Here is a 23,560-nt window from a genome sequence, read left to right on the forward strand (position 1 = left end):
AAAATAATTAGATAATTTAAGTAAAACTTGCTATCACTGAATCATTTGCAGAAATTTTGCCTTTGTCACTTCTTTTGTGCTTGATCAAATATTTAATTTACTCAAAGAAAATTTCCTTTACTTCCATTGTCTATATTCTCATTGGTACTGAGCTATTCATATTATTTTTCTCTAAAGAAACTTTTCCATTGACTTCCCATTACAAGATGTGAGTGTTTAATTAGCTTCAAAATTCTATTATACTGTAGTAGGTGGTCCTATAGTTTTTTCCTATACCCCAAAAGAGTGAGGTCACATCTCTGTATCTAGAGGAGTGATATTTCATTTGAAGAATAGAGTTAATTTTTGTATAATTTACCTCAGAAAAATTTTAGTGAATTAATTAAAAAAAAAAAAGAAAAATGTTATCCAACAAAGAATCAAAATGACAAACTATTTTATACCAGATCATAGATATCTCAAGATCTATACTCTGGGTACCATGTGATCCACTTAGATCATAGTGGTTAATTTAGGCACAAATGTGAAGCCTTAATGGTGTTTGAAATCTGGCTTATCATTTATGTGGCTTAGACTGTTTCCCAAAAATGAAGATACAGTAATAATTGTTATAATTACTATTAAAAAATTTGTTACTTATTTTCATCATTATTTTTTGGTGAAGGAGGAAGGCACTGGAGAAAATATCTAAGAACAGTCTTTGCAAAACCTTAAGACTATTCATGTGGAAAACTTAAAATATTTTTAAGCTAAAATAACATACCATCTACATGCACTGGAAAATATTTGGAAGCAGAAAAGGCTCATCAAATTTCAGAAATTGAGGCAAATTTTATCATGCTTATTTTAGTGTCTGCATTTTTTCTTCTTTACACTGATATTTAATCCCTTGAAAGTTCAAAACCATTCCATTTTAGATAAAATGTTTTCCTTAACATATGAAAGGAGAATTAAAGAGGGAACAACAAATCTGTGGTTTAGTGGAGACGAAAAGAGTAATGATTTTAGTGATTTAAAGGAGAAAGAAAAGTTGAGAAAGGTCAGAAAGACAAATTTAGGGCTCGTGGATTACTCATTTTTCCCCCCTCACTCTAAAATTCTCTTTCTTGGTCCAAGTTTTGGAGATTTGATGGTTTCATTGAAAAAATGCTGATGAAATCCCATTATGGTCTAACTGGTTTCTTATTATTTCCTCCAAAATTAAGCACCAAATGTTGCATAATAGTCTTGCTTATAGGACTCTATCCTTTCATTAAAGTCCCTAAACAAGAAAACGACACTACCTTACTAGAGGACAAAAATAAACATTTAAATTAATTGAGAGAAATAATATTTTAATGGATCGAGGGATTCAAACCTATTTCTTTGTTTTAATGAACATTAAGTGTTGCCTAACATTCCCTGAGGTAAACCTTGATTTTTGAGATTCGGATTGGTTAATATTTAGTTAATAACAATTAATTTATTCATTTACTGAACAATAAGCTTCTAGCAGAAAAAAATTCACAGTCCATTATAGCCAAATAAAAGTTTAAGACAAAGATGCATAAAATAATTTCAGGAATTGTGTGTATTGGAAAAGTGAGCAGATATTTGATTTCAAAAGACCACTAAAGCATTTTATTTAGTAAGAGAAAATAACCATATACAGAGACAAATTGCTTATATATGTGTTATATAAAGATAACTCCGGTTGCAGGGAAGTTTGCTTTAGTGAAGTAAATACTACAGAATTGAATCTAAGCAAGAAGATCATGTAATGCTACCAGAAGGTCCAACTGCAACATAGATAGATTAAAGATTTAAGTTGAAAAAATGTCAAAAGTCATGGGTAGGAATATTCAGGGAGTGAGAAGGGACATGAAGATAATTGATAGGCAAAAGATAGATGATGAAAGATGATAGATGATAGATAAATAGATGATAGATGATAGGTACACAGATACATAGATGATAGATACAGGTAGATGATAGATGTTACATAGATAGATGATAGATAGATGATGAAAGATGATAGATGATAGATGATAGATAGATGATAGATGATACACAGATACATAGATGATAGATACAGGTAGATGATAGATGATACATAGATGATAGATGATAGATAGATGATGATTGATATAGATAGATGATAGATAGATGATAGATAGATAGATAGATAGATGATAGATAGATAGATATAGATAGATGATAGATAGATGATAGATGATAGAGAACAGATGATAAAAAGATAAATACACAGATACACATATACATAGATACATAGATGATAGGTATAGGTGGGTAGATAATATGTATTTGTATATTTTAACTTGGGATAACTCAGGAAAAAATTTAGAAAGAGAATGGGAGATCTGTAAATCACAGGAGATAAATCCATGGAAAAATATATGACAAACAAATGAAAACCTGAGACATAACATAGGAAATATCAGTATCTAGGATGTGATTGTGTAAGAAAAAGTTAGAAAAAGTGGGATAGAATGAAAAACAGGAGAGTTTTATCCAGAGTAAAGTAAGTAAAAAATTCCAGGGAGTTTTTATTTTATTTCACCATTAATATCATACTTAATGAAAATAGACTGAATCGTTTCCTCCTAAGATTTGAAAAAGACAAAGATATCTCTTCTCACCTATCCAACATTGTACCTGAGATGCTAACCAGGGTAATTCAGCAATGAAAAATAAATGAAAGGTATCCTAATTGCAAAAGAAGAGCATCGACTACCTTTATTGAAGATAACATAATCTTAAACATAGAAAATTACAAAAGGTTCAATAAAAAGCTAATAAATAATTTAAACAAGTTTGCAAAATACAAAATCAGTATATATAAACCAATAATTTCCAAACACTAATAGTTAGAAACACAACTTTGAAATAAAAATTAAGTGTGCAATATTTAAATAAAAAGTGTAGAAATAAATTTCACAAAAGATGTTTTGATGACAACTTGAAAACTGAACTATATAAAACATTGCAAAATGAAATTAAAGAAAACCTAAAAGCAAAAGGCTATTCAATGTTCATGGATAGAAAGAGTTAACGTTGTTAAATGGCAATATTTCCCAGAGCAATCTACAAAATCAACATAATCCCATCTGGCTTTTTAAGGGAATTGAAATAAATAAAATTTAAAATTTATTTGGAAATGAATACTACCCAAAGTAGCCAAACAATTTCATAAAAGAACAATCCCTGATTCCAAAAAATACTTCAAAGGTATAGTAGTTAAGAAAAAAAAAAAGATGTGATTCTGTCATAAGAATAGATATAAGGATCAATGAAACATAATTGCAAGTGTAGAAATAATCCCAAACATTTACGGTCAACTGACCTTTGGGTGAATAAAGCAATGAAAATTCAGTGGAACAAAGTATAGTTTTTTCAATAAAACAGTTGGGAAAACTAGGTTACAAATAAAAAATGATGAATTTAGAACTCCACCTCACTCTATAAAAATTGACATAAATTGGATCATATGTAAGATATTAAACAATAAAAATTTTAGAAGAAATATAGTAATGAATTTTCTAACTCTGGTGTGATGGTTAATTTTATCTGTCAACTTGATTGGGCCACAGTGCCCTAATTTGTATTTAAACATTGTTCTGGATGTTTCTGTGAAGGTGATTTTAGCTTAGATAAACATTTATATTGGGGAATTTTGAGAAAAGCAGATTATCCTTCCAAATGGTTGGACCTCATCCAATCATACATATCCATATACATGCATCTTGTTGATTATGTTTCTCTGAAGAAATATCTGCCCTGAAAGAGCCCCTTAACTACTGTATTTGGTGAACTGAGATTGCTGAAAACCAAGCTCAGAATCTCATTTATATGAATGGACAAATTATAACACAAGCTGAACTTCCAATGTTACATGAGCCTACTGTTAAATTGTGGACATTAATTAGGAAGAAATGATATCCTGAAAACTGCAATGAAGACATATGGGAAGACTCTGATGAAGCTCGGGTTCAGTGAGCCCCTAAATTCTGATGAATCTTCTTTGCCAGTAGAAGTAACCTTTCCATCCCTGTATAAGATTAACCCTGTCTTTCTTGAGGAAAAAGTAATGGCCTCTCTGAGGCAGTTGTTTTCAAAGATGTTGGTGATTCTCCCCAGGACTTTAGATATGTATCTTCAATATTTATGTGAATTGCATTTGTGTTAATTATATCAAAATTTTGACATAATAAATATGGAGAAAGAAGTGCATCTGCAGACAGTGAAGATCTAGATTACAAGAAAACATGCTACTAACAGTGGAAAATGCCAGCTTGGAGTTCTAAAAAATTGAATGACTCATTTTAAGGCTTACAATAGAAGTCATGATGTTTCTGGCACATCTATCTATCTACTATAATGTTATGTAAATAATTTGTACATTAGAAAAATACATCGATTATATATTTGCTTGGTAATAATCATATATTTTACTCAATCACCTACCTCTATACTTTGTATTTTATAGGGCATTTCTCTTGATTCAATATCCTTCTCAGCATATAAAGAAACACCTTTGTTCTTGTGTTTTACTTGGTAAATCACATGTTCAAAACCAATTGAAGGTTCCAAGGGCTCAATACCATAACTTACATTTTCAAACTGTAGTAAGCCCCTACAAATTTCAAAACATAAGTAAAAAAATAAGATAATGCATTTTAAAAGTCAATACAATAAATAAGAAAATGACACTGAATGAGTTTATTTTTAAATTGTGTGCAGATTATTTTGAGCGTTAGTCTGAGATGGTAATGTAGGAAAAAGTTACTGAATATCCACAGGCTTACAGAGTGGCACAGAATACTAACATTATTAGTATTCACTTAGCAATTCGTATTTCATAGTCTACAAATATATCAAAAATCTTAATTCAATATTGGGTAGGAGACATTACAAGAATTTGCATTCTATGCTTTTCCACCGAGAGTTTCCCACAATAAGTCATGCCTCACTTTAGAACTCCTGAATATAATTTTAAGAATATAAACATTTCTGGGGTGTCTGAGTGGCTCAGTTGGTTAAGCAACCAACTCTTGGTTTTTGGCTCAGCTCATGATTTCAGGGTCATGAGATCAAGTCCTGTGTCAGGCTCCACTCTGAGCATGGAGCCTGCTTAGGATTCTTTCTCTTTCTCCCTCTGCCCCTTCCCACTTGTGCTCTCTTTCTCTCTCTCTCTCAAAAAAAAAATTAATTAAAAAATTTCTAAAACACTATTCTACTTTGTAATCATAAAACGATTAACCTGAGTCCAGTACATGTGCTAACGATCACCATAGAAATTGGATAACCTTCAATATACCCTTGTTAGTGGCAAAAATTCTGAAAAATAAAGATAAATACATGTATCTCTATTAGAATAATTCATTAAAATAATTCATGTTAAAGAAACTATTTTCAAATATTTAAAACATATATCTTTATTTGTGTGTATGTGTCAAATGTTCATTGTTTCCAAAATAGATTTATAAGATTATTAAATGAACATTTGGCTCAATTCTCCAAAAATTTCCCTGAAGCGTCAAAAAGCATTATGTACTGATTTTGAAAACTTCAAAATTGCTCCCAAGTACCCTATTTTCAAAGGGTAATCATAAAATGTTAACTCTTGGTATTCAGAGAATGAAAACCTTTAAGTATTAAAAAAGAAAAGAATTATGTACATTTTCATATTTTTTCCTGTTAAAAACTAAAGATGACATTTGCATTCATTCAGATCAAAGTAAAAATCATTAACTTTTTTTTTTCCTCACACTCTCTTCACTTAATTTTGTAAGATAGAGGTTAAAAAAATGAATCCAGAAGAGAATTTTTTCTTCTCAGAAATACCTGAGTGTAATGGCAGAGTAGCTTGCGTTAACTCTCTCACTGATAACAAATATAAACTCTGGAAAAATAATTTTTAAACTATCACTACAAAGGCAGGAAAAGTAAAGCAGGGGGCAGGGAATCCAAACTAGAAGAAGAAAACTGCATTTTCTGGATTTGCATTTGTAATGGTTTTCACCTGAGGGCACTAAGGCAACTAATGTTCCAACAACAACAACAACAAACAAAATTACTGAGTGTCTAGAAATTGAGATGCCATAGGAAAGGAGGAGGCACAAAGAGAGGCCTTAAAAATGGGTGCTATTAACTCAGGCGTAGGTTCTGTACTTACATCTATATTGAGACTATATGAAAGAAATCTCCAGTAGTTCAGCAGAAACTAAGACAAGAAAAACTGGAAGAACTAAGGAGAGATTTTGGGCTGTCTCCAAACACAAGAGAGTAGAATTTAGAAACTGGTTCCAGTCAAGTTAATTGTCTGCAGTAGTAAGAATAAAAACAGTTACAAGGTCCAATGTATCATTGAATATGGCCAGTATATGATTTTAAAATATTGTGTATATGAATAAAAGAAAAATGTGGCCCATAGTCAAGAGAAAAATCCAAAAGAGAACTGATCCTGAAACAACTCAGGATTTTGGAATTAGTAAAGAATAAAAAAGGCATTAAAACAGATATTAAAAATGTGATCAATAATATAAAGGAAAATTTGAGCACAATAGGAAAATTTAGCAGAGAAATAAAGGTTATAAAAAATGTCAACTCTAGGGATGCCTGGGTGGCTAAGTTGGTTTAGTGTCTGCCTTTGGCTCAGGTCATGATCCCAGGGTCCTGGGATCCAGTCCCCTATTGGGTTCCTTGCTCAGCAGGAAGCTACTTCTCCCTCTGCCTGCTACTCCCCCTGCTTGTGCTCTCTTTGTGTCTCTCTCTTACACACATAAATAAATTAAATATTTTTTAAAAATTAAAAAAAAATAAAATGAATATAATGGATAGGTCTTACTGCACATTAGAGAAGGTAATAGAAAGGGTTAAAAAAAGTGCCTAGAGTATGAACCTACAGATATCAAATCTGAAAGAAAGCTGAGAAAAAAAAAAGAGTCTTTAAAAATTAAATATAGTTGCAGGATGTCTGGGTGGCTCAGTCAGTTAAGTGTCTGCCTTCAGTTCAGATCATGATCCCAGAGTCCTGGGATCAAGTCCCACATTGGGCTCCCTGTTCAGCAGGGAGTCTGCTTCTCCCTCTCCCTCTGCTGCTCTCTCCGTCAAATAAATAAACAAAACCTTTTAAAAAAATTAAATACAGTTGCAGCAATCAGTGAGACAGTGTTATCTAATATATGTTTAATTGGAGTCTCAGAGAAATGGAACTCTCTTTGTTTCTTATATGTATACATTTGTATTTATTTGTATATACTAACCTTTCTCTTTTTCCTTCTTCCTGTTATTAGTTTTCCTACAAGTTGTTGGAAGTTAACTTCACAATTTACTCTCTAGTTAACATAGTATTAATTAATGGACACGATGGCTCTTGTGATTGTGTGTCTCCTCAATTGAGGGGAAGGGTGGGAATTTCTTCCCTTGTAAAAAGGGTAGCTGAATCTTGTTAAATAGAAATACAGGGTAATTATGTTGTTTTACCAGAGTTCAAATGTGTGCAAATGAAAGCTGACTAGTCAAAGTTGTAGACTTTATCGATTATTGATGTCTTGGCACTCAGCTCCTAATAAATCTTTTACCTGCTTTGTGAAAATAAATCTGGGCCCCTAAATTATTTTTTCCTTTGCCAAGTGGCTCTGAAGTTTTGCCAGTAGAGGGTGTTGAAGAGTGTGAGGCCAGAGCTTTGTTTCCTGGTTCCAGTGTGCTAGTTTGGAAGGCTCCTTTAATTGTTCTGCTCATTGCACCACCAGGATCCCTCAGTGCTTGACGTTTCTCCAGTACACAGATCCTTTAGTGTATCATGGTTACTAGCACCCATCAGCCAGCAGGTTCCTCCCATAATTCTGGTCTCTCTCCTTTTGTAGCAGAGTAGCTTTGTGAGATCCCTCTTCCTGAACAGCTTTCCTGACTACCCTAAACAGATTTCTGAGAAGTTCCAAAGGGAAACTCTATGGCTATACCTATTGGTACAGCACCATTGTGACTTCCTACTATTCAGAGATTCACAGCTGTGCCCCTTCTAACAAGGTTTGCATCTCAATCCTGGGATAATGAGATTGGCTTTTTCATTTCAGTCCTAGGATTGCTGGCTGCTTCTTGTATCCGGTATTCCTATGTTTTTTAGAGTTCTCTTTACTTATTTTTTATTCTAGTCACTGTTACAGCTAATAATTCTTTATATTACACTTTCCCTGTTCAAGTTGCTATATGGTTTCTTTATATTGATTAAACAAACTAAAACAGTATCTAGTCTTATTTTTTTTAATATTTCATTGGCATACCATCAATGAATTACTTTGTATTTTCTTTTTTTTGTGGGCCCATGTAGAGTTTCTGCTGTATGAATCATACTTTATAAGACCAAGATAAAATACCTGGACCTTTCCACCAGCTTTTGTCTACTTCCTTCCAAATGTGGTTTCTATTATTCAGATTGATAACATTTCAAATTCTTTGGAATAATCAATAAGTTATATCAGCATTATAAATAATGGGAAAAGTTGTAAATCAGTAAGCAAAAAATCATTTTTAAGTAAGCATAGGATAAAATTTTCATGGAGGAATCCAAAAGCTCATCATTATTATTATTAATCAATTTCCTTCTTTGGTTTTTCCTGTTCTTATCATTTCCATTTCTTGCACTGTTTTTCTCTATTACATCTTGTTCAATATTCTCCTTGCACTAAAAAGAATGCATATACTGTTGCTACTGTGTGTTATCTCCTATAAATGTTGATTAGATGAAGTGGATTGATAGTTCCACTCGAGGTCCAACAGATTTGCTGAGTTTCTTTCTACTTCATCTATCAGTTATTGAGAAAAGAATATTTAAATCTTCAGTTGTCTTAATAATTTATCTAGTTCTCTTTTCATTTCTGTCCATTTCTGCCTCTTACAATTTGAGGCCTGTTTTTATGTGCATACACATTTTGAATTATTATGCTGTCCTGGTGATTTTGCCTTTTAATCATGATGAATATTTATTTTTTTCTAGAGAGGTTGTAAAGTCCATGACAATAATGAACGGCTTATACTTGTCAGCTCTAGGGACTGGGAACAAATTCTTTCTATGTCTGGAGGGCTGATTTGTTCCTTTGTAGAGAAGTCTGTATTTACCAAGATAATATGACTTTAAAGGATAAAAGGATAATATGACTTTAAAGGATAAAAATAGATTGTAGACTTCATTAAAAACAAATTTACCTAGTTTTAATCTAATTTAATAACCTTCCTGATTTTTCCTGCACTGGAAGTAGGCTTGCAGCTTTGCAAATGTAAGTTACCTATATGGCACCATATACTGGCAGTTGAAGCCAACGTTAACAACCTACTTCATTCAGGTTATCAATAAAGCATTCTTTGCTTTAACAAAGCACATAACAAAGCACATAAAGATGTGCTTATTTTTTCTAAATTCATCAGCTGGCATGGGATTAAGTTTGGCTAATTACAATTATATTCCAAGTCCTAACAACATTCTGATATAATGCGTTAAGTAATTTTCTTTTACTTATCACTATTCTTTCCATCCTAAAATTCATGATGTTCTCTTCAAATATAGCTGAATATGAGGAATTCAAAAACAAGACATATTTATGTTTTGATAAAGATTAAAAAATAACAAAATTCATCTTTCATGAAATCCATGGATAAACAAATAAAAATCTGGTGCTACTGAGAAGGAGAAAGATGGGAGTATACACTACAGGTTCAACGTCTAGATATTTATTATATAGAGTTAAAGTTTTTTAAGGCATAAAATAAGAGACAAATGAATAGCCAGTAACTAGGAGAATCTAAAAATGCAAAATAATTACATTCTGGATTAATTATAAACAATAATGAGATCAAATACAGGTGATAGAATAATGTAGGTCGCCTACTTTTGCATCAGGTTCACCGTGTATGTTTTTCCTTCAATCATAATGTTGTAGGACACCTGGAAGAAGAGTATATTAAAAAGGCAAAGAAAAGTGAGAAGAATGTTAGAAAGGAAAACTATCTTTTTCTATTAATGATAATTACATTCAAAGCACATGAATACAATAAAAAGAGGAAAATTTATAATTTAATGTTGATTTATTTCAATGAAACTTGATATTTAAATATTGGCTTTCATAATAAAGATGGGTGGAAGAATATGATTTGTGTCATTTACTTGGTAATTTTCAAATATTAATAAAACTAATAACTAAAAGCTAATAAAACTTTTGAATCTGAAAAAGTGGTTTTCATCCAATAACTACATTAGCTTAATAAAGACTGACGGCCACTTCAAAACTTATGCTTAAAAGGAAAGAGTATAAATTATTCAATACAAAATTCATATAGTAGAGCAAAGATTTAACAGCACATAATGTATATTTGCACATTTTATAAAATTCATTCCAAGTTTGTATCAAAACCCATCGATCTATTTTATTAATAGTAAGATTAAGAAATGAGGTCTCACAAATGGGCAATTTAGTCTTTAGAGATCAATTTGGGTAGTTTTGATGTCTTTACATTATTGGGCCTTCCAATCCAATAGCATGGAATATACTCCGTTTATTTTTATTTATACTCCTTTAATTCCTCTCATCTTGTTTTACTGTCTTCAGAGAGGAGGTTTGCTTATCTTTGTTAGATTTATTCAGATTTTGATTTTGAAGTAGTGTAAAATTTTTTAAAGTTTCATTTTATACTTTTGTTTTGCAGAATAGAAATACAATTGATTTTTATGTTTTGAACTTGTTTCTTTTTGTTTTGTTGTGTATTGATCTTGACTCTAAAGAATTTACTAAATTGTTATGTTATTTCTAATTTTCTCTAGATTTTTTTGGATTTTATTTTATATACAATCATTTAACCTATAAATAATGTTAGCATTATTTTTTCCAATTTGTATGGCTATTTTTAATTTTTGTTGTTTTCCTTTCTTATTGCGGTGGCTAATATTCCCAGGCAAGGATAAATAGAAAAGGTAATAGTGGACATCCTTATCTTTTTCTTGATCTCAGGAGAAAAGCTTTCAATATTTCAACTTTATGCATGATGTTTTTTCAAAGGCATTTGATCTTCTCTATACGCTATGATTATTTTTTTTAATGATTACATATTTTGACATATAAACATTACAACAAATTATATAAAATGCCTTGTTGCCAATGTCTTTGTTAAAAAATAAAAACATTACAAGTATTTGAAAACAATTTTAAGTACTCTCTCATCCCATGATAATACCCTCTCTTACACTGCAGCTAACCAACATCCGTAGTTTTGTGTTTATCATTCCCATATTTTTATATTTATACTAATTATGGATGTTTAAGTATTTTTTTGCATAAATTTTAGCTTTGCATAAATGTAATACTTCTACAAGTTATATATTTCATTGCTGATTACATCTCTGCTTGAAACACTATCTCTTATAATAAAGCGCTATGCAAACATTTCCTATCATCATCATCATCAATACATGTAGCTTTATAATTTATTCTTTTTGATGGTAAGGTATCCCATTTCCTGAATATAGCACATTTGATTCATCTATGCTGTCAATGGATGTTTAGTTTTGTTTCACTATTTTAAGCAATGCCCCAATAAATAATCTTAGACATTTCCCTTTCTGCATATTTGTTAGATGTGTTAAACTAAACCTATGAGTGAACGAACTTCTTTTATTAAAAAGTACTTTGCAACTTCACTTCAAGTTTATTTATTTATTTATTTATTTATTTATTTTTTTTTTTTTACGATTTTATTTATTTATTCGACAGGATAGAGACAGCCAGCGAGAGAGGGAACACAAGCAGGGGGAGTGGGAGAGGAAGAAGCAGGCTCATAGCTGAGGAGCCTGATGTGGGGCTCAATCCCATAACGCCGGGATCACGCCCTGAGCCGACGGCAGACGCTTAACCGCTGTGCCACCCAGGCGCCCCTCACTTCAAGTTTAAAATTAATCTGCCGCTTTGTTGTACCAAGGTAGACATTCACAAAAAGTAAATAATATTATCCTTTTATCCATCTCCTCTAATTGCATTTTGTTTTGTTAGATTTAACTTTTGCCATTGATGTTGTGAAATAGTAACCTATTGTGTTTGCTTGGCAGTTCCCTATAAATATCCTGATTTGTATATATGTTTGATAATTATTATCCTTTCAAGTTTAACCGTTGTCATTCATAACTTTGTACATTTCTATTTTTTTTTATCTTATTGACTTGTATGAATTCTTGATATATTCGGGCTACCTTTTGTGTTTTACATGGTTTGCAAATATCTTCTGTGAGCCTGGAATATTTTTCACTTTGATTATGGTAGCTATTTATTTTTATCTTTAAATCTAGATATTTCTAAATCCTTCGCTTAAGAATTTGTGCTCCTTTTTCTATTTGGTATAATTCTTCCCTATTATAAGGTCTGAGAAATAATCTATCTTGTCTTCCAGATTTTTAGTATTTTACTCTCAGATGTATACATTTAAATGATCTTGAATCAATTTTGGTGTCTCAAGTAACATTAATATATACTTTATCATTATTCCCTATCATTAATCAACTGTGCCTTCACCATTTATTAACCAGTACATTCTTTATCCAATGATTTCATTGCCACCACTGAATTGAAAAAATTCATATGTGCATTGGTCTTTGGGAGGCTTCTACTCTGTTCTATTAATTTGTCTTTTAAAATACCACATTATATTAATTACTAAACTTTAAAATAGGTTTTGAAATGAAATAAGTGAATCACTGTTTTGTTCTTCAAAGTTAACAATTTTTTATGTTTTACCATTCCATATATATTTTAGAATCAATCTGCTAATTTCCATGAAATTTCTTATTGGAACAGCAGTCAATCTATAGATTTGGTGAAAACTGACCTAAGAAAATACTGAGTATTCTTGACTGCCAACATGATCTAGTTTTTATTTTTCCACTTTATTAGTGGTTGTAGTATGTTGTTTCTTTTTAAGATTTATGTATGTATGTATGTATGTATGTATGTACTTATTTATTTATTTATTTTAGAAAGAGACAGGGAGAGCACAAGCAGGAGGGGCCAGAGAGAGAGGGAAAGAGAATCTAATGTCTTTCAACAAAGATTGACTATATCCTAAAAAGTTTTTACCTTTTAAATAATACTATTAAGTAACTCATATTTTTGGCCTTAGTGTGAGTGTGTGTGTGTGTTGTACATATATGTGTGTGTATATATACATATAGACATATGTGTACAATACACACACTTTATCAAAGACATGCTATTAGCAATAATTATTAAATATATGTGTACATATATATGTGTGTGTTTTCCCTTATTTTTTATTCTATATTTCTACTTAATTTTAATATTTGAGCCTTATTCTTTATTCTTATTTTACTCCTATTTTATAATATCCACTAGAATGGAATTCTGATTTTGCTATGTCAAGGTGTTGTTAATACTGATTTTTATTTATTCTGTGTTGTCATACTTGCAACTGAAGATTCTCTTTTTTCTATAATTTGTCAGTTTTTATATGTCTAATATAGCCTCTTCCCCAGGTTTTTCCCGCCTTTCAGGAATTTCAGTTATTATATACTTAAGCATCTAATCCTATCTTCTTTCTCCCATAGTCATTTATATGTTGCATCTATCTATCTCTTTAGCTGTGGTCTACCGTTAATTCTTGATTTTTTCCCCACTTTCATTATACTTTTCACATGTAGACATGCCGATCAGTATTTTTTAGAACTTCTAATTGAATATTCTCTTCTTATAATCTATATCGTTTATTTATTAATTATAACAGTTGTAAACATACACTATGTTATATTATGTTTACAGCATTTGTTAAACCAATAAGTACCACATAGCCTCACTGGTTCAAAAAATACTATGTATTCAGCACTATTCTCAACATGGGGGATAGAGACATTAACAAAGTAGTCAAACTTTTTCCCTCATGAATTTGACAGTTGAGGACAGGTGATTTTTTTGTACTTCTCTTATGAGAATTACTACCATAGAAGGTGGTGATGCCTGGTTGAAGATATTTCCTTCAAAGTAGATTCTGTATATATTTTCAAATATGAGCAAGCAATTCCATATTCATTTTACATTAAAAACTAAAACTCTTTCAAAATACTGTTAAATACCTCACTTTTGTTCTATTTAAATTATTTTAAGTTTTCATAAATATGCATTCCTTTTAAAATGATATATTGAAATTTTTAAGCTTGTAAATTAGGGTGACAAGTGGGTAGTTGCTAAGGAAATATTTGCACTCAAATTACCACAACATTTACTACCCAACCAAAAAGAAAATTAAGGTGTGATGTTTGAAAAAACACATTTCATATCTTGGAAATTATTCTAGAAATTAGTAAAAAAACATTTTTCTTTCAAATTCAAAGAAAAGAAAACCTAATACCCTGGACCAAGATGAACTAAGATGGCATGAAAAAAAATCTTAATGATTAACATATTTGCAATCAAAATTACTCATATAAAACTTCATTAAATGAAATGATCATTATACAGTATAAGGAAGCCATAGGCTTACTTAACAAGGACAAAAAAACCCTCCAAAGATAGCCTAGTAAGCAAGTAAGAAGAGAGTCTCTAGATGAATCAGGTCAATGATTATTCAAAGACACTCAAGAGGAAAACAGATTTAAAACATGGGACTTGGGACTTTGACAATAAGCATCACTGCACCGTATTTCTATGAAGCACGGTTTATCTTGGTTCGTTGCCAAAAGGGCTTTTCCACTTAAGGAAAACTGGACATAAATATAAAATCCACCAAGTTTGCATGGATGAAAAGTCCAAGTTTACTTCTTATTAAAAAAATCCCCCTTATTTTAGAATGTGAAAAATGTTAGTGAGAATTACATGTGACTCAACTCCTCCACTTAATATTGACCGTATTTTCTCTGGTATTGTAATTTGCACACGTAGTCTTTCAGAATCTGCAAGGTACAAATGTTTTATTAGAGTAACACCATCACCTCATAGCTTCCTCCATTATTTCCTCATCTAAATTTGTAATCTTTCAAACGCCACCTTTTTTAAAACTGTCTTTTCAAATACACTCCATTTCCACCTCTTTCTAAGAATTACAAGACTTTAAAGAGAAATTCAGTACAAATAAAGTCAGGTCTTTTGGTTTTTCCAACTACAGACTCCACAGGTTGAAAACGCAGAGCAATATACGAAACTCTAACCTTGAGGTATTCACTCAACCATGGCATCTCTCATCTTTCATACCGCACCAAGACGAGTGGGAAAGTCCGCTCACATCCAGTGTGGATTTTGGTTGGGGAAGGTGATGCAGTTGTGGTCTCTGGCTTACAGAGTCGGAGCCCCTACAAGAAAGCCCTTTCCCAGAGATATCTGACCTCTCAGAAGAAAACGGAGACGAGACCTGACATTCCCAAAGGTCAGAGGAAAGGTTTTTATACTTACTCCTGTCTGTCTGGACCCCGACGAGCCCAATGAGAAGAAGTAGTAAGCACAACATGGCTTCACGTCCTAGATGCCAGCCCGAATAACGGCAGTTGGCTTGCCGACAGGGCAGTTGGGAGCGCGAGGAGACCCCTCCTGGCCACGCACCTGGCAAGAGGCAGTTGGTTGTGAGAGCAGAGGTGACTCGAGAGGGTGGATGCTGTGCACTGTTGAACGTAGGCTATCTTGGCCCCTAAGTCTGTGCAGACTTCGAGAATCAGTTTGACGCCACTTTGAGGCTAAAAAAAGCAGAATCACTTCCAAAACGCAGGGCTGAAGAAACAATGAACAGGAAGATTCATTCACACTTCTTACAGCGCTTTTCATTGAAGATATCTATATATCTATATAGATACATTCTATAAACCATAGGCTAACAGTTCAATTAATATTCAAGTGAACAACCCAGTGTAATTAACACCTAGATTCAGATCAAGAAATAAAACATAGAACCACCAAACCCCCCAGAATGCCCCATGACAGTCATTACCGCCACCATCATAGATTAGTTTTGTCTGTTTTTGAACTTTATATAAATGGAACAAATCACCATGTACTCTTTTACATGTCAGTTTTTTTAATGTAATGATTACGAGACCCATCCATCCATCCATCCATCCATCCATCCATCCATCCATCCTGTGAATAATGGATTTTTTCTTATTCTATGTTTTTTTCTATTTTATTGATTTTTGCTTTTGTGCTCCTTTTTTTACTTTGGGTGTAATTTTTCTACTTTTTCTGGCTTCTAAGAATGGAAGGTTATCTTGCTCATTTTAAACCATTCTTTTTATTATATATATTTAAAACTATAAATGTTCATCTATCATCACTTTAAATTTATCACCCAATTTATATGTATTATACTCAATATATTATATGTTGATATGCTTTATTTCCATTAATATTCATTTCAAAATATTTTCTAATTCACATCATGGTTTCCTCTTTGCCTCAATGTGCTATTTAAATTCCGTAAGTTTGAGGATTTTCCACTTACAGTTTTCTTATTAATATCTAATTTAATTGTGGTCACAGATCATACTCTGAATCATTTTTAGCCATTTTAATTCACTGAGATAAGATTCATTGTCCATTAGATGGTTCATTATGGATAGATGGCTCCATGTAAACTTCAAAAGAGTATGGATTATTCACTTGTGAGCTATATTATTCTATAAATGTCAATTAGGTTAAGTTAGATGATAGAGTTTCCAACACTTCACAGCTTTGCTCATTCTTTTGCTTGCTTGTTTTTTTAGTATACTCAACTAAGATAGTAGATATTTCGATTACTCTTTTGTGTTCTATCAATTTTTTTATTCTTATATTTTCAAGACATGTTATTTTATACAGCCCATTTATGGATGTTTTGTCTTCTTGATGAATAGCCTTTAATTCTGAATATTACTCTTTACCTATTGTAATACTCCTAGTCATTTTCTATTTTGTCCCACACTTCCATACTCAGATTTTATTTTTTTCATGATTAGAATTTGTATGGAATATTTTTAAAAATTCTTTTCCTTTATAAGTGTGTCCTTATATTTACAGCGACGGGTAAACAGCACTGTGAATATACAAATAGCAATATCCAGACCAGGAGAAACTACAAGAAACTACGATTCAAACACTTGGGGCTTTTAACAAATAAATTATAAGGGGATAAAGTGAAAGGGATTGAGAGGTCCAAATTTCCAATTATTAAATTTTTTGAAAAAGTTAGAAGGGAAAGAGAGGATGGAGGGGAAACCTGCAAATTAAAAGAGACTTAATGTATTATGAATTGTTGAAAATGCAAAGGACGAGATTAAATCATAATGCCCAGGGATGCTTTTTGGCCAAAAGAACTATAAAGACATACAGATATAATTCTTATGAAATCAGTTGGAAGTCATTTTGGTGGGGGAGGCAGGTGTGACTGAGGGGAGCACAGGAAGGAGCTGCTGGGTGACAGGGATAGTTCTATTTTTTCATCCTCATGGTGGTTACAGGAATGGCATCTCATAAAATGCATTCATATGTTGGTTTTCTGTTTCTATGGGGTTTTTTTACATTAAAAGCAATTTCAAAATATTTTTAAAAGTGTATCCTTATTTTTAAAGTGTGTATGTATATTCATAAATAGCATATAGTTTTCTTTTAACTCTAGATTGACAATATTTAGCTTTAATTAAAGCAATATGTCTATTCCATTTACTGTTCATACAGGTTTGTTAAGTTTACTTCTTTCATCGTGCTAGAGGTTTTCTATTTTTTCCTGTTTTTTGTCTTTTCTTTCTTTCTTTTTTTTTTTTTTTTTTTAAGATTTATTTATTTTAGAGAGAGAGAGAGAGAGCCGGGGGAAGGGCAAAGGGAGAGGGAATGAGAATTCAAGCAGACCCCCTTCTGAGTGCAGAGCCCAATGCAGGGCTTGATCCCATGACGCTGAGATCATGACCTGAGATGTAATCAAGAGTCAGATGCTTAAGTGACTGAACCACCCAGATGCCCTTTGTCTTTTTACTTGTTTACCCTTTTGAAAAATTGTTGTGAAGAGCACTTGATATTGTATGGAAGTGTCTAATCATTATATTGCACACCTGAAACTAATATTACACTGTAGGTTAACTAATTGGAATTTAAATAAGAACTAAAAAATAAATAAATAAATAAAATAACTATTACCTCCTCTCTGGTAACCATCACTTTCTTCTCTATAGTTTAGAGTCTGTTTCTTGGTTAGTTTCTCTCTTTCTTTTTTTCCCCCTTTGCTCCTTTGTTTTGTTTCTTCAATTCCACATATGAGTGAAATCATAAAGCATTTGTCTTTCTCTGACTGACTTATTTATATTAGCATAATACATTCTAGCTCCATCTACATCATTGCAAATGGCAAGATTTTATTATTCTTTATGGCTGAGTAATATTCTATTGGGTATATGTACTACCTCTTCTTGGTCCATTTATCAGTCAGCAGACACTTGGGTTACTTCCATGATTTGGCTATTGTACATTATGCAGCTATAAATACAGGGGGTGCCTGCCCTTTGAATTAGTATTTTCATATGCTTTGGGTAAATAGCTAGGAATACAATTGCTGAGTCATTGGGTTGTTTCTATTTTTAACTTTTTGAGGAAATTCCATACTGTTTTTCCCAGTGGCTGTACCAGTTTGCATTCCCACCAACAGGGCACCAGGTTCCCCTTTCTCCACATCCTCACCAACACCTGTTATTTCTTGTGTTGTTGATTTTAGCTATTCTCACAGGTGTGAGCACTTTTGATTTGTATTTCCCTGATGATGAGTGATATGGAGCATCTTTTCATGTGTCTGCTGGCCATCTGTATGTCTTGTATGGAAGAATGGTATTCATGTCTTCTCCCCTTTTTTTGATTGGATTCCTCATTTTTGGGGTGTGGAGAGGTATGAACTCTTTACAGATTTTGGATACTGACCTTTTATCAGATATGTAATTTGCAAATATCTTCTCCCATTTCATAGGTTGCCTTTTACTTTTGTTGTTTGTTTCCTTTGCTGTGCAGAAGCATTGTATTCTGATGAAGTCCCAATAGTTTATTTTTGCTTCTGTTTCCCTTGCCTCAGGCAACATAACTACAAAGAACTTGCTATGGCTGCGTTCAGAGGTTACTGTCTGTTACTGTTCTCCTCTAGGATTTTTATGGTTTCAGGTCTCACACGTAGGTCTTTCATCCTTTTTGAGTTTATTTTTGTATATGATGTAAGAAAGTGGTTCAGTTTCATTCTTTTGCATGTTGCTGTCCAGCTTTCCCAACACCATTTGGTGAAAAGAGTATCTTTTTCCCATTGGATATGCTATCCTGCTTTCTCAAATATTAATTGCCATATAATTGTGGGTTCATTTCTGGGTTTTCTGTTCTGTTCCATTGTTCAGTGTGTCTGTTTTTGTGCCAGCACCGTAATGTTCTGATTACTATAGCTTTGTAATATTACTTGAATTCTAGAATTATGATGCCAACAGCTTTGCTTTTCTTTTTCAAGATTGCTTTGGCCGTTTGGGGTCTTTCGTGATTCCATACAAATTTTAGAATTGTTTGTTCTACGTCTGTGAAAAATGCTGTTGGTGTTTTGATAGGGATTGCATTGAATATGTAGATTGCTTTGGGTCGTATAGACATTTTAACAATATTTGTTTTTTTCAATTCATGAACATGGAATATCTTTCCATTTCTTTGTGTCATCTTCTGTTTCTTTCATCAGTATCTTATAGTTTTCAGAGTACAGGTCTTTCACATCTTTGGTTAGGTTTATTCCTAGGTGTCTTATAGTTTTGGTGCAATTGTAGATGGGCTTGATTCCTTAATTTCTCTTTCTCCTGCTTCCTTATTGGTGTACAAGAATGCAGTAGATTTCCGTACATTGATATTGTATTCTGCGACTTCACTGAATTCATTTATCAGTTCTAGCAGTTTTTTGGTGGGCTGTTTTGGGTTTTCTATATAGAGTATCATATCATCTGCAAATATGGAAGTTTGACTTCTTCCTTGCCATTTTGGATGGCTTTTATGTCTTTTGATCTGGGATTGCTGAGGCCAGAACTTCCCATACTACGTTAAATTATAGTGGTGAGAGTGGATATCCTTGTCTTATTCCTGATCATAGAGGAGAAGTTCTCAGATTTTCCCCACTGAGGATGATACTAGCTGTGGGCTTTTCATAAATGGCCTTGATTATGCTGAGGTATATCCCCTCTAAACCTACTTTGTTGAGGGTTTTTATCAGGAATTGATGTTGTGCTTTGTCAGATGCTTTCTCTGCATTTATTGAAATCATAATATGATTCTTAGCCTTTCTTTTATTAATGTGGTGTATCATGTTGATTGATTTGCAAATACTGAACCACCCTTGTAACCTGGCAATAAATCCCACTTGATTCTGGTGAATAATTTTTTTAATGTATTGTTGGATTCAATTTGCTAGTAATTCATGGAGAATCTTTGCACCCATATTCTTCAGCAATATTGGCATGTAGTTCTCCTTTTTAATGGTGTCTTTATGTGATTTGGGCATCAGGGTGGTCTCATAGAATGAATTTGGAATTTTTCCTTCATTTTCTATTTTTCTAGGATAGTTTCAGAAGAATAGGTATTGACTCTTTTTTCAATGTTTGGTAGAATTGCCTGTGAAGCCATCTAGACCTGGACTTTTGTTTGTTGAGATTTTTGATTACTGATTCAATTTCTTTGCTGGTTATTGGTACGTTTAAGTTTTCTACTTCCTGTTTCTATTTTGGTAGTTAATATTTTTCTAGGAATTTATCTGTTTCTTTCAGGTTGTCCAATTTGTTGGCATATAGTTTTTCATAATATTCCCTTATAATTGTTTGTATATCTATATGGCTTTGGTTGTTATTTTTCCTCTCCCATTTGTAATTATATTTATTTGGTTGCTTTCTCTTTTGTTTTTGATAAACCTGGCTAGAGGTTTATCAATTTTTTTCAAAGAACCAGCTCCTGGTTTCATTGATCTGTTCTATGGTTTTTGCAGTTTCTATATCATTTATTCCTGCTCTAATCTTTACTATTTTCTTCCTTCTGCTGGATATAGGCCTCATTTGTTGTTCTTTTTCTAGCTCCTTTAGGTGTAAGGGTAGTTTGTTTATTTGAGGTTTTTCTTGCTTCTTAGGGCAGGCCAATATTGTTCTATATTTCCCATTTAGGACTGCTTTCACGACATCCCAAGGTTTTAGACTATTGCATTTTCATTTTCATTTGTTTCTGTGTATTTTTAAAAATTTCTTCTTTGATTTCCTCATTGACTCATTCATCGTTTAGTAGCATGTTTAACTTCCATTTATTTGTGGTATTTTTAAGTTTTTTCTTGTGCTTGACTTTTAGCTTCATGGTGTTGTGTTCAGAAAAGGTGTGGTCTGATTTCAATCTTTTTTATATTGGTTGAGGCCTGACTTGTGACCTAGTATGTGATCTGTCCTAGAATTATTCCATGTACACTTATAAAGAATGTGTATTCTGCTGTTTTAGGATGGAATGTTCTGAATATATCTGTTAAGTCTATCTGTTTCAGTGTGTCATTTAAAGACATTGTTTTTTGTTTGTTTGTTTTCTGTTTAGATTAACTGTCCATTGATATAAGTAGGGTGTTAAAGTCCCCTACTATTTTGTATTATTATCAATGAGTTATGTTTGTTAGTAATTGTTGGGTGCATAAATATTTACAATTATTATATCTTCTAGTTGGATTCTCCCCTTTATTATGATATAGTACCCTTCTTTATCTTGTGTTACAGTCTTTGTTCTAAAGTCTAATTTTTCTGATACAGGTAATGATACTCAGGCTTTATTTTGACATCCATGTGCCAGTTCAATGTTTCTCCATTCTCTCACTTTCAATCTACATGTGTCTTTAGTTTTGAAGTGAGTGTCTTGTAGGATGTTTTCCTATTTAGCACTTTTTAAAACGATTTTATTATTTATTTATTTATTTATTTATTTATTTATTTATTTATTTATTTATGAGAAAGGGAGAACACAAGCTGGGGGAGAGGCAGAGGGAGAGGGAGAAGCAAGCTCCCTGCTGAGCAGGGAACTTGACATGGGGCTCTATCCAAGGACCCAAGATCTCGACCTGACCCGAAAGCTGATGCTTAACTGACTGAGCCACCCAGGTGCCCCCCATTTAGCACTTTGAATATACTATGCCACTCCCTTCTAGCTTGCTAAATTTTGGTAGAGAAATATCTATCTTGCCGAATAAGTTTTCCTTAGTAAGTTAAAGACATCTTTGTCTTGCTGCTTCTAAGAGCTTTTCTTTATTACTATAATTTGTTAATTTAATTATGTCTTGATGTCGGCCTGCTTTTGTTGATTTCGATAGGAGTTCTCTGTGCCTCCTGGATCTAGATATCTGTTTCTTTCCAGTTAAGGAAGTTTTCTGCTATTATTTCTTCAAGTAAATTTTCTACTCTACTTTCTCTCTCTTCTTCTGGGGTTCCTATAATATGAATGTTACTGTGTTTGATGGAGTCACTGCATTCCTTAAGTCTATTCTCGTGTTTCATAATTCTTCTCTTTTGTTCACTTGCATTATTTTCCATCACTTTGTTTTCCAGGTCACCAATCATTCATGTGTTTGTTGCATCTAGGCTGCTTCCAATCTCATTTATTTCACACCTCATCTCTGATTGACTTTTTTAATTCTTTTTTTTTCCTGTGGTAAGGGTCTCACTAATGTCTTCTATTCTTTTCTCAAGCCCAGTGAGTATCCTTATGATTGTTGCTTTAAATCTCTATCATTCATGCTACTTACCTCTGTTTTGCTTAGATCTCTGGCATTGGCCTTATCTTGTTGTTGTTGTTGTTCTTGCTTTTCTGTTTGGGATAAATTCGTCCATTTTGCATTTTTTCTAAGTCTCTGCCTTCTTCTCTGTGTTAGCTACTCAGTTATGTCTCCTGCTCCTGAAAGTAATGACCTTATGTAAAAAGGTCATGTAGTACCCACAACCTGGCACTTCAGGCAGTGTTTCAGGTGCGTGCTGCATTAACTCTGCTGTTGTATTTTGCATGCTCTATCCTAGAGAGGCTCTCCTTGCCTGCTGTGGGCAGTATTTGGTGCCTGGCCTGCATGTGGTGAATTTTTGTTTGTTTGTTTGCCTGTTTTTACTTTTTTTTTTTAATTACGTTATGTTAGTCACCATACAGTACATCATTAGTTTTGATGTAGTGTTGCATGAATCATTGTTAGGATATAACACCCAGTGCTCCATTCAATACGTGTCCTCCTTAATACCCACCACCAGGCTAAACCATCCCCCTTCCCCCTCCCCCCTGAAACCCTCAGTTTGTTTCCTGAGTCCATAGTCTCTCATGGTTCATGTCCCCCTCTGATTTCCTCCCCTTCATTTTTCCCTTCCTTTTCCTAATGTCCTCCATGCTATTCCATATGTTCCACATGTGAGTGAAACCATATGATAATTATCTTTCTCTGTTTGACTTATTTCACTTAGCATAATCCCCTCCAGTTCCATTCATGTCAATGGAAATGGTGGGTATTCATTCTTTCTGATGCCTGAGTAATATTCTATTGTGTATATGGACCATATCTT

The 23,560-nt window shown here is 32.8% G+C and overlaps 1 protein-coding gene across 1 annotated transcript in view; it reads right to left on the bottom strand.

Moving 5' to 3' along the window:
• The window catches only part of LOC148107619 (A disintegrin and metallopeptidase domain 3-like), a 118,568-nt gene extending 95,548 nt beyond the window's left edge, over positions 1-23,020 (bottom strand). Inside the window, exons 1-5 of the mRNA XM_087856317.1 lie at positions 22,960-23,020; positions 22,765-22,826; positions 15,585-15,749; positions 9,888-9,943; positions 4,465-4,633 (exon numbers count right to left, since the gene is read on the bottom strand). Coding sequence (XP_087712443.1) covers positions 4,465-4,633; positions 9,888-9,943; positions 15,585-15,749; positions 22,765-22,826; positions 22,960-23,020 — 513 coding nt within the window. The remainder of the gene's footprint in view (positions 1-4,464; positions 4,634-9,887; positions 9,944-15,584; positions 15,750-22,764; positions 22,827-22,959) is intronic.
• Between the last annotated feature and the right edge of the window lie 540 nt (positions 23,021-23,560).

Source organism: Ursus americanus, chromosome 27 (genome assembly GCF_024610735.1).
Source record: "Ursus americanus isolate L20-20 chromosome 27, mUrsAme1.1.p, whole genome shotgun sequence".
Taxonomy (NCBI): Eukaryota; Metazoa; Chordata; class Mammalia; order Carnivora; family Ursidae; genus Ursus; species Ursus americanus.